General features: G+C 37.5%; 1 protein-coding gene across 1 annotated transcript in view; it reads right to left on the bottom strand.

Annotated features, from left to right (window-relative positions):
- Positions 1-17741, bottom strand: part of LOC124593740 (luc7-like protein 3) — a 144148-nt gene that overhangs the window by 69101 nt on the left and 57306 nt on the right. The window contains exon 6 of the mRNA XM_047132074.1: positions 9832-9936. Within this exon, the coding sequence (XP_046988030.1) occupies positions 9832-9936 (105 nt within the window). The remainder of the gene's footprint in view (positions 1-9831; positions 9937-17741) is intronic.

The raw sequence follows: 17741 nt of genomic DNA, 5'->3' as shown, positions 1-17741 counted from the left end.
AATGAGTGATCCCTTTATTTAAACTCGCTGGATCACACACACTGTCACTCAAATAAACCATTCTTTTCATGAGGGATGTCCCAGATCAACTAAAATATGCTGAAGTTCAGCCAATTCATAAAAAATGAACACAAGGTGAAACGGGAAACTACAGGTCTTTCTCACTGTTGCCGATCTCATTATTTTGAACAAGCAAGTCATTCTTTTGAACTAGAAAACACGCACATGGACACTCATACAAGCTTACCTCAAGACACATGGTCATTGTCTCCAGCTGCAGTGTTGCGATTGCTGGCTGCAACTGACTCTGACATAATCAGCAATCTGGGGTGGGTAGTGGGGATAGGGAGGAGGCATGGGGTGGGTAGGGGGAGGAGAATGTTGTGCTGCCCGAGAGTGTGTACACGGATGTGCTGAGGGTATGATAGGGCTTCTAGGTGCAGAGTCAGGAGGTTATGTCCAGGGAGGGACAGTGAGGGAACAAAAAAAAAAGGGGGAGAAAGAGGTAGGGAAGGGAACAGACAGTGGGTACATAGGAAGAATAGAATGGTGTGTAGTGCTGGTGTGGGAGCAAGGAACAGAATAGGTAGACGGAGCGAATAACGAATGTTGAGGCCAGTACCACCTCCTCAGTTGTGTGATCTGACCACCTTATCTTTAACATTCTTTTGTAGCACCAAATTTCAATAGCTTCTAATCTACTATCACCACTGCCCAAACAACAGAACTCATTTACTACTTTCTGTGTCTCACTCTAATTCCCTCAGCATCACCCGATTTAATTCAACTACATTAAATTATTCTCATTTTGCTTTTGTTAATGTTCTTCTTACATCCTCCATTCAAAACACTGTCCATTCCATTCAGCTGTTCTTCCAAGTCCATTGCTGTCTCTGACAGAATTACAATATCATCAGCAAATCTCAAGGTTTTTATTTCTTTTCCCTGGATTTTAATTCCTACTCCAAATTTTTCCATTGTTTCCTTTAATGCTTGCACAATATATAGATTGAATAATATCAGGGATAGGCTACAACCCTGCCTCCCTCCCTCCTCAATCACTGCTCCACTTTCATGACCCTCAATTCTTATAACTGCCATATGGTTTCTCTACAAATTATAAATAGCTTTTTGATCCCAGTACTTTAGCACTGTCACCTTTAGAATTTGAGAGAGAGTATTCCAGTCAACACTGTCAAAAGCTTTCTCTAAGCCTACAAATGCTATAAAAAGAGTTTTGCCTTTCCTTATCCTATCTTCTATGAGAAGTTGTAGGGTCAGTATTGCCTTGCACGTTCCTACATTTCTCCAGAATCCAAAGTGATCTTCCCTGAGGTCAGCTTCTAACAGTTTTTCCATTCTTCTGTAAAGAAGTTGTGTTAGTATTTTGCAACCATGACTTATTAAACTGACAGTTCAGTAATTTTCAAACCTGTCAGTTCGAACCTACCGACAACAAATCTAGCAGCCCACCTCTGTATTGCTCCAGTGCCTTCCTTCAATCTGACCTGGTATGGATCCCAAACACTCAAGCAGTACTCGAGAATAAGTTGCACCAGTGTCCTATGTGTGGTCTCCTTTACAAGTGAACCACTTTTCCCTAAAATTCTCCCAATAAACTGAAGTCGACCATTCGCCTTCCCTACCACAGTTCCCACACGCATGGTCCATTTCATGTCACTTTTCGACATTAAGCCCAGATATTTAAATGACTTGACTGTGCCATGCAGGACACTAGTAATTCTGTAACCTAACATTACAGGTTTGTCCTTCCTACTAATATGCATTAACTTACAAATATGTCTGCTTGTGTCTGTGTGTGTGTGTGTGTGTGTGTGTGTGTGTGTGTGTGTGTGTGTGTGCACGCGCGAGTGTATACCCGTCCTTTTTCCCCCCTAAGGTAAGTCTTTCCGCTCCCGGGATTGGAATGACTCCTTACCCTCTCCCTTAAAACCCAGATCCTTTTGTCTTTCCCTCTCCTTCCCTCTTTCCTGATGAGGCAACAGTTTGTTGCGAAAGCTCGAATTTTGTGTATGTTTGTGTGTCTATCGACCTGCCAGCACTTTCGTTTGTTAAGTCACCATCTTTGTTTTTAGATATATTTTTCCCACATGGAATGTTTCCCTCTATTATATTAACTTACATTTCTTCACACTTAGAGCTAGCTGACATTCATCACTCCAACTAGAAATTTTTTCTAAGTCATCTTGTATCTTTCTACAGCCACTTAACTTCAACACCTTACTGTTCATCACAGCATCATCAGCAGACAACTGCAGATTGCTGCCCATCCTGTTGGCCAGACCATTTACGTATATAGAAAATAATGACGGTTCTATCACACTACTCTGGAGCACTGCTGACAAACCCTTGTCTGTGGGGAATATTGACGTCGAGGACAACATGCAGGGTTCTATTACTTAAGAAGTCTTTGGGACAAGTCATACGCTTTCTGAAAATCTAGAAGTATTGAATCTGTTTTCCATAGTTCGCATTATGTCATGTGAGAGAAGGGTAAGCTCAGTTTCACAAGAGCAATGCTTTCTAAAACCGTGCTGATTTGTAGATCTGTAATTTTGTGGATCTTTTCGTTTACCTTTCTTACACTCTGGGGTCTCCTGAGCTTTTTCCCAGTCACTTGGGATTTTGTTCTGGGTGAGAGATTCACAACAAGTGCAAGCTGGGTAAGGGGGCTATTCTGTGGAGTACTCTATGTAAAATTGAATTGGGATTCCATCTGGACCTGGTGATTTATTTGTTGCTTCTCTATAGTCTTTCCGATGGTCAGATGATGGTATGGTCATGGTGCCCTGGAAGGATGTTTTAGGTCTGGGGTCAGTCAGGCATTGGCAAAGATAGTGTTCAATAGTGGCACAGCCACCCACTCCAAATGCCTGTGTCTTGTCTTTATACAACAAATACTTCATTCCCATAACACCACCCCCATCCCCCTCTAGCCACAACATTCACTATTCATTCCATCTACCAATTCCATTCCCTGCTCCCACACCAGCACTACACACCATTGTATTCCACAAACATATCCACAGTCATCAAAAGACTGGTTGGTTTGAGGGACAGTGGGCTTGCAATACTACAACCATTTTTCATTATTCTCATGTGGACCTCATCCCAATCCACTAGGTTTAAATTTGTAGGACATTAAATTTTCACATAACCACCAAAGCCTGAAACATTGGAAAACTTAAAATCTGAGCAATTTCTCTGACATGCTACAATTTATAGTCCACTTCACTGCAAACTACGTCTCTTATAACGGGCCACACAGCTTTTGATTTTTTTGCAAATGAATCCATTTGTTGCAGTATGCTTTGTTGGTTTAACTACTCTGTCAAATATTTTTTTCATAAGTGATTGCATATTTAAGAAATTCGTGCTTCAATTAACTTTTGGCTCCATATGCAGTTTCCTCCTCTCAATGCTACACGCTCTAATTCCTTTTGTTACCACTAATCTACTTAGTCTGCACTGTTAAAAAAAATGGAAGTGTTCACTGAATATACTTGTGCAGTGCAAAAGTTATTGTACCAGGTGGTTAAAATTAAAGTGCAGCTAATCACCGAGGATCAGCGTGGGCCGCAATTATCGTATGGCAGTGAAACTTGGTAGACATTCTACTGTATTAATGCAGAACCGATTCATGATGTAAGAAACTTAGTTCCAATGTTAGCCACCAGCTGTAAATCTGTGAATGCAAGAAAGGTGTACAGAAATGTTCCCATGGGCAATGGATTAGGAACAAGATGTGGGCAGGAAAGATCAAACAATTGAGAAAGGCATAATGTTGATTTTATTGTTAACTGCCACTTGCACAATTCCTCGATGAGATACTGTACAGCACCAGATCTACACCTGGTGGTCAAAATTGGAACAAATTATTTTTAGCATAAATAGGTTCCACACTAAGGCATTAGCTTAGCTACTAAGTTTCACTGCCGCACAATAGTTACAGCCCACACCGAACCTCCATGATTAGCCACACTTTAACTACACCACTCAGTAGGTGTCATTTGTTGCAGTGTGTTTGTTTACTGACCACATGGTGAGGCTTGGTATTTTTAATAAATAGCAGCACATTTTTGTGACTAAAATTCCTATATAATCTTGTTATGCAGGCCAAATTAAATTTTGATAGTGACAAAAATTGTGCTGCTTGGTCTGCTGCTCCTAAATCTAGAATATCTTTCTCTCTTATACTGTAATTCGAGAAAATTTATTATGTTCAAACTGAGAATATGTTCGAGAATTCTGCAGCAAACTTTTCTCCAGTTGCTTGGGACTTTGCACTGGGTCAGAGATTTGCAATAAATGCAGGCTAAGTAAGGGCCAACACCGTAGAGCACTCTTTGTACAAGAGAATTGGGATTCTGTCTGGAACTGGAAACTTATTTGCTTTTAACTCTTATTGTTTCTCTACCCCAGGGATGCCTGAATCCACGTCCTCCATATGAGAGTCTGTGCGAGGGCCAAACGGTGGTATGTTTGTATAATCCTCCACCGTGAACTATATCTTAAATGCAAAATTTAAACTTCCCTTCTTCTATATTCTACTGCCACACCATACTTGTCAACAAGAGAAAGGATAGAAGCCTTAGACCCGCTTTGTGATTTTGCGTAGGACCAGAATTTTCTCAGGTTTGGTGAACATTATTTCTTTTTAAATTATAGTTCTTTTCTTACTGACCAAGGGGTGCAAGGTGCCTTCTTTACTTGATCTATCTCATGGTCAGGAGTACCAACAAGTGTGTTTCTCATCAATAGTGTCTCACTCAACTATAGAATATCTGGAATGGAGACAATAATTCAGTACATATTTATGAAATCCTGATGTTTAATACACTGCATATTTTACAGAAGACCATTTTGAGACAAATCACAGATATGACTTGGAACACAAATTTATTTACTATGCCATCAATTACTTGCAATCACATGACAACACAGTACAGACTGACTACTAGTTACTGGAAAAATTCAAAAGGCTATACCATCATCACGACTGAACACAGACACATGATTTTACTACTCTCTTAAACAGAAAAGTTTGAAATATGTACAGAGAAATGTGAGCCCATGGGTAATATGACCTATCCAGAAATTCCATTTTCATGAAACCTTCTCAAGCAGCACTGGTGTAATGCTCTTGATGACTTCAGTAATGGTTCTTTCAAATCCTGGGAATGACACTTAATGGAGACATCTAAACTTTGTCCTTAATGAAAGTCAACAGTAAGATATCTCGTGTTGTTGTTGTGGTCTTCAGTCCTGAGACTGGTTTGATGCAGCTCTCCATGCTACTCTATCCTGTGCAAGATTCTTCATCTCCCAGTACCTACTGCAACCTACATCCTTCTGAATCTGCTTAGTGTATTGATCTCTTGGTCTCCCTCTACGATTTTTACCCTCCACGCTGCCCTCCAATGCTAAATTTGTGATCCCTTGATGCCTCAGAACATGTCCTACCAACTGGTCCCTTCTTCTTGTCAAGTTGTGCCACAAACTCCTCTTCTCTCCAATTCTATTCAATACCTCCTCATTAGTTATGTGATCTACCCATCTAATCTTCAGCATTCTTCTGTAGCACCACATTTCGAAAGCTTCTATTCACTTCTTGTCCAAACTGGTTATCGTCCATGTTTCACTTCCATACATGGCTACACTCCATACAAATACTTTCAGAAACGACTTCCTGACACTTAAATCTATACTCGATATTAACAAATTTCTCTTCTTCAGAAACGATTTCCTTGCCATTGCCAGTCTACATTTTATATCCTCTCTACTTTGACCATCATCAGTTATTTTACTCCCTAAATAGCAAAACTCCTTTACTACTTTAAGTGTCTCATTTCCTAATCTAATCCCCTCAGCATCACCCGATTTAACTTGACTACATTCCATTATCCTCATTTTGCATTTGTTGATGTTCATCTTATATCCTCCTTTCAAGACACTGTCCATTCCGTTCAACTGCTCTTCCAAGTCCTTTGCTGTCTCTGACAGAATTACAATGTCATCGGCGAACCTCAAAGTTTTTACTTCTTCTCCATGAATTTTAATACCTACTCCGAATTTTTCTTTTGTTTCCTTTACTGCTTGCTCAATATACAGATTGAGTAGCATCGGGGATAGGCTACAACCCTGTCTCACTCCCTTCCCAACCACTGCTTCCCTTTCATACCCCTCGACTCTTATAACTGCCATCTGGTTTCTGTACAAACTGTAAATAGCCTTTCGCTCCCTGTATTTTACCCCTGCCACCTTCAGAATTTGAAAGAGAGTATTCCAGTTAACGTTGTCAAAAGCTTTCTCTAAGTCTACAAATGCTAGAAACGTAGGTTTGCCTTTTCTTAATCTTTCTTCTAAGGTAAGTCGTAAGGTTAGTATTGCCTCACGTGTTCCAACATTTCTACGGAATCCAAACTGATCTTCCCCGAGGTCCACTTCTACCAGTTTTTCCATTCGTCTGTAAAGAATTCGCGTTAGTATTTTGCAGCTGTGACTTATTAAACTGATAGTTCGGTTATTTTCACATCTGTCAGCACCTGCTTTCTTTGGGATTGGAATTATTATATTCTGCTTGAAGTCTGAGGGTATTTCGCCTGTCTCATACATCTTGCTCACCAGATGGTAGAGTTTTGTCATGACTGGCTCTCCCAAGGCCATCAGTAGTTCTAATGGAATGTTGTCTACTCCCGGGGCCTTGTTTCGACTCAGGTCTTTCAGTGCTCTGTCAAACTCTTCACGCAGTATCTTATCTCCCATTTCATCTTCATATACATCCTCTTCCATTTACATAATATTATCCTCAAGTACATCGCCCTTGTATAAACCCTCTATATACTCCTTCCACCTTTCTGCCTTCCCTTCTTTGCTTAGAACTGGGTTGCCATCTGAGCTTTTGATATTCATACAAGTGGTTCTCTTTTCTCCAAAGGTATCTTTAATTTTCCTGTAGGCAGCATCTATCTTACCCCTAGTGAGACAAGTCTCTACATCCTTACATTTGTCCTCTAGCCATCCCTGCTTAGCCATTTTGCACTTCCTGTCGATCTCATTTTTGAGACGTTTGTATTCCTTTTTGCCTGCTTCATTTACTGCATTTTTATATTATCTCCTTTCATCAATTAAATTCAATATTTCTTCACTTACCCAAGGATTCCTATTAGCCCTCGTCTTTTTACCTACTTGATCCTTCACTACTTCATCCCTCAGAGCTACCCATTTTTCTTCTACTGTATTTCTTTCCCCCATTCCTGTCAATTGTTCCCTTATGCTCTCCCTGAAACTGTCTACAACCTCTGGTTCTTTCAGTTTATCCAGGTCCCATCTCCTTAAATTCCCGCCTTTTTGCAGTTTCTTCAGTTTCAATCTGCAGTTCATAACCAATAGATTGTGGTCAGAATCCACATCTGCCCCTGGAAATGTCTTACAATTTAAAACCTGGTTCCTAAATCTCTGTCTTACCATTGTATAATCTATCTGATACCTTTTAGTATCTCCAGGATTCTTCCAGGTATACAACCTTCTTTCATGATATCTCATGATCTCATACATACAGATATTTAAAGTTCACATTCGAAAGAGGAAGTGTCTGTGACAGCACATAATCGATCCATCAGCATGTCAAGTTTAGATTTAGCCACCAACAGATGCTTGTGTATACATACTGGAGGTACTGTACAGCAAAATTACTTCCAGCTTCTCCTCCTCTATTTGCAGTAGTGGCATTAACTAATGTTCCAACAGATATACATAGCCAATGCTGATAAAGTGTGTGAAAGCAGTGCAAACCCTCATTAGCCAAAACTTAATAAATAACAATTTCCAGACAGAACAATGTGCATAATGAGTTTTACAGGGAAATGAAGTACCATTTTATCCCTCATAACAGCTGAGAGGGAATGTTGTTCCAGGACTGACTACTTTAGCTGACTGTAATGAAACACTTAAATATTAGTGAACTGCCATTCTAAAATTAATGCTTTATTAGTATCAAATGTCCTTCTGGTTAAGAATTACTGTGATGTCTTCTTTCTACCAGACTCACATTGTGGAGACACTGGGCTGAAGCTTCTATTATCTCAAAATTATAATTCTGAAAACACAGCTAAAAGGAAAGGAGTTCAGTAACTAATCACTTTCTACTGTGGCAACTACTCCTAATGGTTACAAAAAAATTGAAGTCACTTCAATCAGAATCATTTAATTAACAATGAGACAGAAAACTGAAAAACAAACAAATATAAACACAACAAGAAGCTGGATTGTGAGACACACAGTGAAGACAAATACTATGACAATGAGATGTAAGTCCTAAATCAGGCCATTGGAAACATGCAAACCCTTGAGGAATACTTCCTACAGAATCAGATATAAAAGTGCAAATAATCGCCATAGTGCTCAACCAAAACAATATCAAGCTTACGAATAAATGTGTGTTTTGTTGTGTGCACATGTGACAATATGTAAGCTTACTTTAAAAATATTAACCGTATCAATATCTCCAACATTTGTGGTTATGATATTGAAGTAACTTCTTTGTGAGAAGTACCTGGATATTAATGTTCAATTCACCTTATCAGGGCTTCTGTATTTACAACAAAATACAAGCTCACTGTCAATTCGAAAACATTAATTCCATGTTTCTTATTCGTATAACACAGTCTTATGTGGCGATCCATTTCATCAATGACTGTGTACTGTTCACCAGCAATTACTGACACCGAAGGCACATTTCATCTAAGGAGATCAATTGTTAAGTGAATTCTGATGCTTTGTTTTCATGTAGTAGTCTGAAGTGCCGATTACTTTGTTCTCATATACTCTACCACCTTCGACAAAGGACACTCAGTCGCAAAATACTTTTTGATTATACCTTTGTTATCTTTAAAGTCCAAATATGAGCAACAATGTCATGTGGCTGTATTATGTCTCCAAACCTAGTTTAGTTGCTGCAATGGCAAAATCAAGACTTTTTAGAAATAATTTTGAATCATCAATACAACAGCATTATTTCAAGAATTCTATTTAGCGTGTTGTAGTAACAAAAACCACAGATAAACAATCCTTAAATATTTCTGCAGAGAATATGAGTATTTGAAGAAAGGAGTCTTCAGTTTGGGTTTGAAAACATTCCTATTGCCACTGACCACATGAAGTACTCGAGGACAGAGTGACACACACTTTTCTTAGTGGCAGGAATGATTGTGATCACTATAAACTCATCAGTTTTCTCTTCAGTACTTGCTGAATGAATGCATCTGTGATTTTTCACAAATGCATGACACTAAATGATATATTACATGCAGTCAGTGAGAAATGACAAGATGTGCATATTTTTATGCTCCTAGTGGCACTTTAACTTGGATTTCAATTTTTGATCTCTTGGCAGCTCCTGTGCTCCCTCACTTCTGACCACTTCACATCCCATATTGCTTTGATTTAATTCCGTTAATTACATTCTTAGCTTCTATTACATTTCTTAAAACCTTACCTTATTGTCTGAATGAGATGCTTCTGACAGTAAGTATATACGATGATTGTAGTAGACTAGTTCAACAGTTTAATACTGAATTTTGTCGTGAACATCTAGCCCTTCATTAAGAAAATGGTGCGGATCTTTACATCTGGTCTGACTCTCCAAGTGCAAAACGAAATATCACGTGTGTCGGCCACCAAGCACTGAAGATGGTACATATCTTTAAATCTTAAAACAAATTACAATTTCACTACTTTTGATTTAAGATCCAAAGTAGATGAAAATTACAAGTTGCTAATAATTTAGTTATACAAGTATTAGGAACTTACTGGCTCCTGTCTTCTGTGCTTTTCCCTCTGCTTTTGTGGTGGTGCTCTTTTTCATTTCCTTTTCTGGGATGACTCCTACTTCTGTGAGAGGAATGGTGTGGGCTTCTGCAATCATCACCAAAATCATTTTTAATTGCAGCCAAATTAAAGTGTAGGTCTGAGAGTTGTGACAAATGTATTTGGAATGATAAACCACCAATACAGTCAATTTTTTTAGTTACTGCAACTTGTTTCTGTGCTTGTGTTCCAAGCATAAGTAGGAAATTTATTTTAAATTTGCCACTATGATATTATTATATTTTGTATTTTTTGTATGTACCTACAGAAGTATAAATGGCATTCATCTGCACAAACCTATAATCGATTACATCAATGCACAGCAATATTAAGAAAGCACTTCTTAATCTTCGAGCAGGCGTGCTGAGGTATCGAGTACCCACTGCGGAATTACATAGTGCTGTGGTATAACACAGAGCCCTGTGATGTGGCAACTCTAGGCATTTGATCACTGTACCCTCCTTGCCCCTTTCCTCACCTCTACTCTCCTTCCTCGACTCTGAGCACTCAGTATCTCATTGTATCACAGGGAAAACATGGTGGGGCAGTCCATATGTGGTGCACCAACTCATATTATACTTGTTTCTGACAATTTGGAAAGAGTGTGCAATTTTCACTTTATCTAAGTAAAGTATTGAACCATAAAAGTACCTTTTCACAACAGCATTTATTACAATTATCAAAAAATATGCAAGTATTTTTTTCGTACATTTTTGCAATGTAAGAGTTGTTAGCCAACAATTTTTTCTTTCTTGCCTATTTATTTTTACGTCCAAAGATTTTACAACATTTGAGGACATACCTGCATATCTTCAAGAGCCTGACAAAGCCAAGAGACTTTTTGAATTAGCTGAAAGTGAAGATGACCTGAGTAACAAAGAAGTTCATATTAGCGATCAAGACCATGAAACTAACTCCGAATAGCAGGGCGAAAGTAAGAGTGAGGAAGAAAGAAGTTCAGAAATTGAATTTTTCGTAGGAAAAGACAAACAATCAAAATGGAGTACAAAACTGGCCTCTAAAACAAGAACAATTAAGCAAAACATTATTATAAAAGTTTCACCCAGTCTCACAAGCTATTCAAACAATATTTCTATTGGAATAGATGTGTTTTTTCAAGCTTTTTGAAATTGATATAATACTATCCCAGAACAACAGATATACTGACAACCTTAGAACAAACTACAAATGTACAAGAGATTGTAAAGTTACAGACAAAAGTGAAATTATGGCACTATTCGACATTTTATTTTTGACAGGCATAAAGAAAAAGAAAGGTCAACACGTAAATACAGAAGAACTTGGAGTCAAATGGTACAGGATGGATATCCCAAGAGCCACAACGGGCTATAAGAGATTTCTGTTTGTAATGCGTCGTATGAGGTTAGATGACATTTCCACTCGAAATGAAAGGAGAAAACTTGACAAGTTAGCTACTGCCAGAAAGCTTTTACATTCCATTACAACCAACCTGAAAGGATCCTATAATACTACTGAATATGTGAGGACCGACGAAATGTTGATTGGACTTACAGGGCACTGCTCCTAGATCCAGTACACACTATCCAAACCCACCAAATATGGGATAAAAATATTGGCCATGTGTGACGCAAAGAATCTTTACATCAGTAATATTGAAGTATGTATGGGAAAGCAGCCAGATGGACCATTTCAAGTATCAAACAGACCAGTAGAAATTGTAAAAAAGGCTGACAAGCGACAAATAGGTACATACAAAAATGTCACCATTGACAACTGGTACACAAGGTGCCAGTTAGCAGAAGATATGTTAGAGGAAAAGTGACCATTCTAGGCACTCTTCGTAAGAACAAAACGGAGATCCCACTTGCCTCTAAAAAAGTATCAAACTTTGGCTTTCAAGGTAATAAATCGTTTCTCATACTCAACAAAAAATAATCATTCAGTGATACTGCTGTCCACAATGCATGGTACGGATGGTACTGACCTCCAAACAGGAAAGCCAACCATCATTATTGATTACAATCGCACTAAAGGAGGAGTGGATACTATGGACAAATTGATAGCAGGATACTATGTTTCTCGAATTACAGGGAGAAGGCCTCTGATCTTATTTTATACTTTGCTAATTATAGCTGGAATAAATTGCCAAATTTTGCATTCACTTTTCAAACCAGAAGGAACAATCAACATTTTTTGAAGACTTTAGTGTTTGCACTGATGAATGGACACTTGAAAAATACATCGAAAATCATATCACTACCAACCAATATTCCTAAATTTCTAAGAAGGAAAGTCCCTTCAGATGTCACTCACACCAGTGCAGTCAGAGAAGAGGAAGAAGGGCATTGCCTTGTGTGTGGAAGGGAAAAAAAAACAACTCCAAAATGAAAGTTTGTGTGAAGTGCAATAGGTTTACTTGACACGCACATCAGATTACAGACCCTAGGTGTGTTACATGTCATCAAGAGGAGACCGACTGAATCATCATTTATTATTTTTGTGCAATTGATTTATTGTAGGTACAATATATTTCTAAAGAGTTAACAAAAAATAATTGAAATTAAAATGTATAGCTATCTTTATATTACTAGTTGATTGTCATATATGAATTAAATAATTTATTTTCTCACTCTTTTACATAATTTCTTCATTCAGGTACTGATTAAAGCTTTTGAAACAAATGTACAAAAATATTACTGCAAAATATAAAATATTTAACAATTCCTAAAGAAATTATAACTGCTCATAGGCGGTGGGGTACTGAATACCTCACGCGCCTACTCGAGCAAAAACAGCATGCCCGCTTAAGGTTAAACACACTTTTGGTTATTCATGGACAAAATATACAAATATCACAAACAAAATAATGAACAGATTCCACAACATGACGCCAAAGATTTTTTTTCTTTGAAATCAACGTGTGTTAGCGTAAAGGGATATTGTGGGCTCATGGTAAAGATGGAGAAGTAATCATGGTCCAAGAGAAAGGATTATATTGACATATCCAAGCAGGTTGTTTATGAAAACAACCTCTTAAGGAACAATTTTTTTCATCACAGCTAAATGGCACGGAAAATGACCACAGAGCAGAACTATTCAAATATTAAAACACCGTGGTTCTATGGTAGCAATGCTTGTACCAACTATTTCCTTCTGCCACCAGTATGTTGCTGTTTCTTGTCATTATGTTATCCCAGTTTACCATGTAGGTTTTCATCACGTATCAGCCATCAAAACTTGCATTTCTGCCCCTTGTTTACCTTCTGATCACTGCTTTCCAATGCTTTATTGAAGCAATCCAAACAAATTCTCAGCTACTACTACTACTCTGATGGAATATTCTAAAATAGACACAACCTGGAGAATTCAGTCATAATCTTACAAAGTCAAGTACCAATGTAATTTCCAGATCTCTCTGAGGATTAGGTGACATTCTTAATACCTGGACACAATGGTTTTATCAACACCTTTTCTCCTAATTATGGTAGTCCAAATTGAAGTGACTCACAGTTTACAGAAGTTGGCATTCCTTGTCCTGTACTAGTTTAAACTCCACATAAGAGAATCTTTGTTAACAAGTGACCAACATTATTGCTGAAAGGAACACAGAGAGAAAACTGAATAGAAGCTCGTCACATAATGATAACACAAATATTAAAACAAAGGAGCCACAGAAGTCATGTTTCTAGAAGGCAAAAAATATTTACAGATAAGAGTCTACTTGCAGCAAAAACATTTAAGGACAAATCAGAAAACACACTTGACACAACTATGACAAAAGGCAACACGAAAACAATTTTCTTTGACACCTATTTTCCATTAAAAGATTACTTAGCAAAAAACATATTTCCAGAAAATTTATGACATTTGGCTACAATAGAACAATTTATCAATTTGCTACTGGTTTCAGTCACTGACCATCATCTGGCACAAAAAATTGGCTACGGCAAGTCACATGTGAATCATGTTAACCACATAATTGCATTAACTGTCAGTTTCATAAGTAATAATATAGAAGGACATTCCTTTTCACACATCAGCAGCCTTCCTCATGAACACACAACAGGGAACAGTTTCCTGATGTGCAGAAAGCATTGTTCTTTTACATTATTACTTACAACAATGATAGTTAATGTGATTTCATGGTTCAACACAATTGAAATAAGACCTGCAATAGCCAATTTTTCATGCAAGATGATGGTCAGTGACCAAAACTGGTAGCAAATTAATAAATTGTTCTAATGAACCTAAGAGTCATGAATTTCCTGAAATACATGTTCACTGCTGACAGCTGCCCAAAGGAAACATTCAAAAAACAGACTACACTATAACACGCCACAGCAAAAATGTATCGAATGTTTTTTATTCCAGTCTTTGATCACAATATCAATTCTTTTGGCGATGACCGGTTTCAGTCAGTAATGACCATCCTCAGATCTTTTCTACACCATGTCCTAAAGTGATAAGGCTGTTAATGGCATCGTCAAAACATATAAATATACTCAGCACAGCATCGTCACATAGATCTAAAATAAGATGTAGAGTAGGCCATATCCATGCGACGATGCTGTGCTGAGTAAATTTATATGTTTTGACGATGCCATTACGGCCTTATCACTTTAGGACATGGTGTAGAAAAGATCTGAGGATGGTCATTACTGACTGAAACCGGTCAACGTCAAAAGAACTGATATTGTGATCAAAGACTGGCATAAAAAACATTTGACAGTATTGGATCACTGTTCATATACACGACTATGTTGCATCTGGTGCAAAAATATATATTAATCAAGGAAAGTAACAGCCCAGCCATTGAATTTCACTGCAGACAATACTAAAGCTTGTACTCATGCATTATACCAACACTCAAACCTCTGACAGTCATATCGATATCAAACATTGTATACTGACAGAGTATCAACCGAAACTCAGATATAATTTATGCAATGTGATGCTGTCCAGGAGATAGCACGTAAATGGTAAGTAATAAGTAGCACCTGACCTGAAGCATACAGGAAAAGCATAACAGTGAGTGTCTATAGTGTAGTGCTCCCATAGGGAAGTTAACATAGCATTAGTTTATCATGTGAAGGATCCCAGGTTTGAGCCCTGGTCATGCCACTACATGTGAAACTGTTATATGGGACATCATGTTCTGACATTTACAATCACTGATCAGATTTTACAGCAATGTTCTACTGGCAGTCTGCTTTTACTTCGTTTATTTGAAAGAAGCAAACCTATAGTGTAAATTTGTAGTTTCATAGAATAACCACAAACAATCTGAATAAAATAATAAAGAAACAGTTGTATCACAAACGTGGAATTAATTTATTATTATTATTATTCTTTTTTTCTTTTCTCAGACGTTACGTCTGGTCAAAAATGGAAAGTGACGCGGACCTTGATCAAGCGTGACTTCCTTTTAACTGTACAGTATATGTTATATTGCATTTAGGAACTTTCAGGTAATTGAACATGTATCAATAATTATGGATTTCTGTAGTTGTATATATAAGTTCGGATGTAGCTGTATTGCATTGATGTACTGGTGGATATTGTGTGGTATGACTCCTGTAGTTGATAGTATAATTGGTATAATGTCAACTTTATCCTGATGCCACATGTCCTCGACTTCGTCAGCCAGTTGGATGTATTTTTCAATTTTTTCTCCTGTTTTCTTTTGTATATTTGTCGTATTGGGTATGGATATTTCGATTAGTTGTGTTAATTTCTTCTTCTTACTGGTGAGTATGATGTCAGGTTTGTTATGGGTGGTGTTTTATCTGTTATAATGGTTCTGTTCCAGTATAATTTGTATTCATCATCCTCCAGTACATTTTGTGGTGCATACTTGTATGTGGGAACGTGTTATTTTATAAGTTTATGTTGTAAGGCAAGCTGTTGATGTATTATTTTTGCTGCATTGTCATGTCTTCTGGGGTATTCTGTATTTGCTAGTATGTACATCCGCTTGTGATGTGATCTACTGTTTGTATTTGTTGTTTGCAAAGTCTGCATTTATCTGTTGTGGTATTGGGATCTTTAATAATATGCTTGCTGTAATATCTGGTGTTTATTGTTTGAACCTGTATTGCAATCATGAATCCTTGCATCTCACTGTATATATTGCCTTTTCTTAGCCATGTGTTGGATGCGTCTTGATCGATGTGTGGCTGTGTTAGATGATACGGGTGCTTGCCATGTAGTGTTTTCTTTTTCCAATTTACTTTCTTCGTATCTGTTGATGTTATGTGATCTAAAGGGTTGTAGAAGTGGTTATGAAATTGCAGTGGTGTAGCCGATGTATTTATATGAGTGATTGCTTTGTGTATTTTGCTAGTTTCTGCTCGTTCTATAAAGAATTTTCTTAAATTGTCTACCTGTCCATAATGTAGGTTTTTTATGTTGATAAATCCCCTTCCTCCTTCCTTTCTGCTTAATGTTAATCTTTCTGTTGCTGAATGTATGTGATGTATTCTATATTTGTGGCATTGTGATCGTATAAGTGTATTGAGTGCTTCTATGTCTGTGTTACTCCATTTCACTACTCCAAATGAGTAGGTCAATATTGGTATAGCATAAGTATTTATAGCTTTTGTCTCGTTTCTTGCTGTCAATTCTGTTTTCAGTATTTTTGTTAGTCTTTGTCTATATTTTTCTTTAAGTTCTTCTTTAATATTTGTATTATCTATTCCTATTTTTTGTCTGTATATTAGATATTTATAGGCATCTGTTTTTTCCATCGCTTCTATGCAGTCGCTGTGGTTATCCAATATGTAATCTTCTTGTTTAGTGTATTTTCCCTTGACTATGCTATTTTTCTTACATTTGTCTGTTCCAAAAGCCATATTTATATCATTGCTGAATACTTCTGTTATCTTTAGTAATTGGTTGAGTTGCTGATTTGTTGCTGCCAGTAGTTTTAGATCATCCATGTATAGCAAATGTGTGATTTTGTGTGGGTATGTTCCAGTAATATTGTATCCATAATTTGTATTATTTAGCACGTTGGATAGTGGGTTCAGAGCAAGACAGAACCAGAAAGGACTTAATGAGTCTCCTTGGTATATTCCATGCTTAATCTGTATTGGCTGTGATGTGATATTATTTGAATTTGTTTGGATATTAAGTGTGGTTTTCCAATTTTTCATTACTATGTTTAGGAACTGTATCAATTTAGGATCTACTTTGTATATTTCCAATATTTGTAGTAACCATGAGTGGGGTACACTATCAAAAGCTTTTTGGTAATCAATGTATGCCTGGTGTAGCGACCTTTGTTTAGTTTTAGATTGATATGCCACCTCTGCATCTATTATCAGTTGCTCTTTACATCCTCGTGCTCCTTTGCAACAGCCTTTTTGTTCTTCATTTATAATTTTGTTCTGTGTTGTGTGTGTCATTAATTTCTGTGTAATGACTGAAGTTAATATTTTGTATATTGTCGGTAGGCATGTTATGGGGCGATATTTAGCTGGGTTTGCTGTGTCTGCTTGATCTTTAGGTTTCAGATAAGTTATTCCATGTGTAAGTGTATCAGGGAATGTGTATGGGTCTGCAATGTAACTGTTAAATAATTTATATCTAAAAACACAGATGATGTGACTTACCGAACGAAAGTGCTGGCAGGTCGATAGACACACAAACAAACACAAACATACACATGAAATTCAAGCTTTCGCAACAAACTGTTGCCTCATCAGGAAAGAGGGAAGGAGAGGGAAAGACGAAAGGATGTGGGTTTTAAGGGAGAGGGTAAGGAGTCATTCCAATCCCGTGAGCGGAAAGACTTACCTTAGGGGGAAAGAAGGGGTATACACTCGCTCGCACACACACACACGCACACACACACACACACACACACACAC

The sequence above is a fragment of the Schistocerca americana genome, chromosome 2, assembly GCF_021461395.2.
Source record: "Schistocerca americana isolate TAMUIC-IGC-003095 chromosome 2, iqSchAmer2.1, whole genome shotgun sequence".
Taxonomy (NCBI): domain Eukaryota; kingdom Metazoa; phylum Arthropoda; class Insecta; order Orthoptera; family Acrididae; genus Schistocerca; species Schistocerca americana.
The sequence above is the reverse complement of the archived record's forward strand: the minus strand, read 5'-3'. Positions and strand labels throughout refer to the sequence as shown.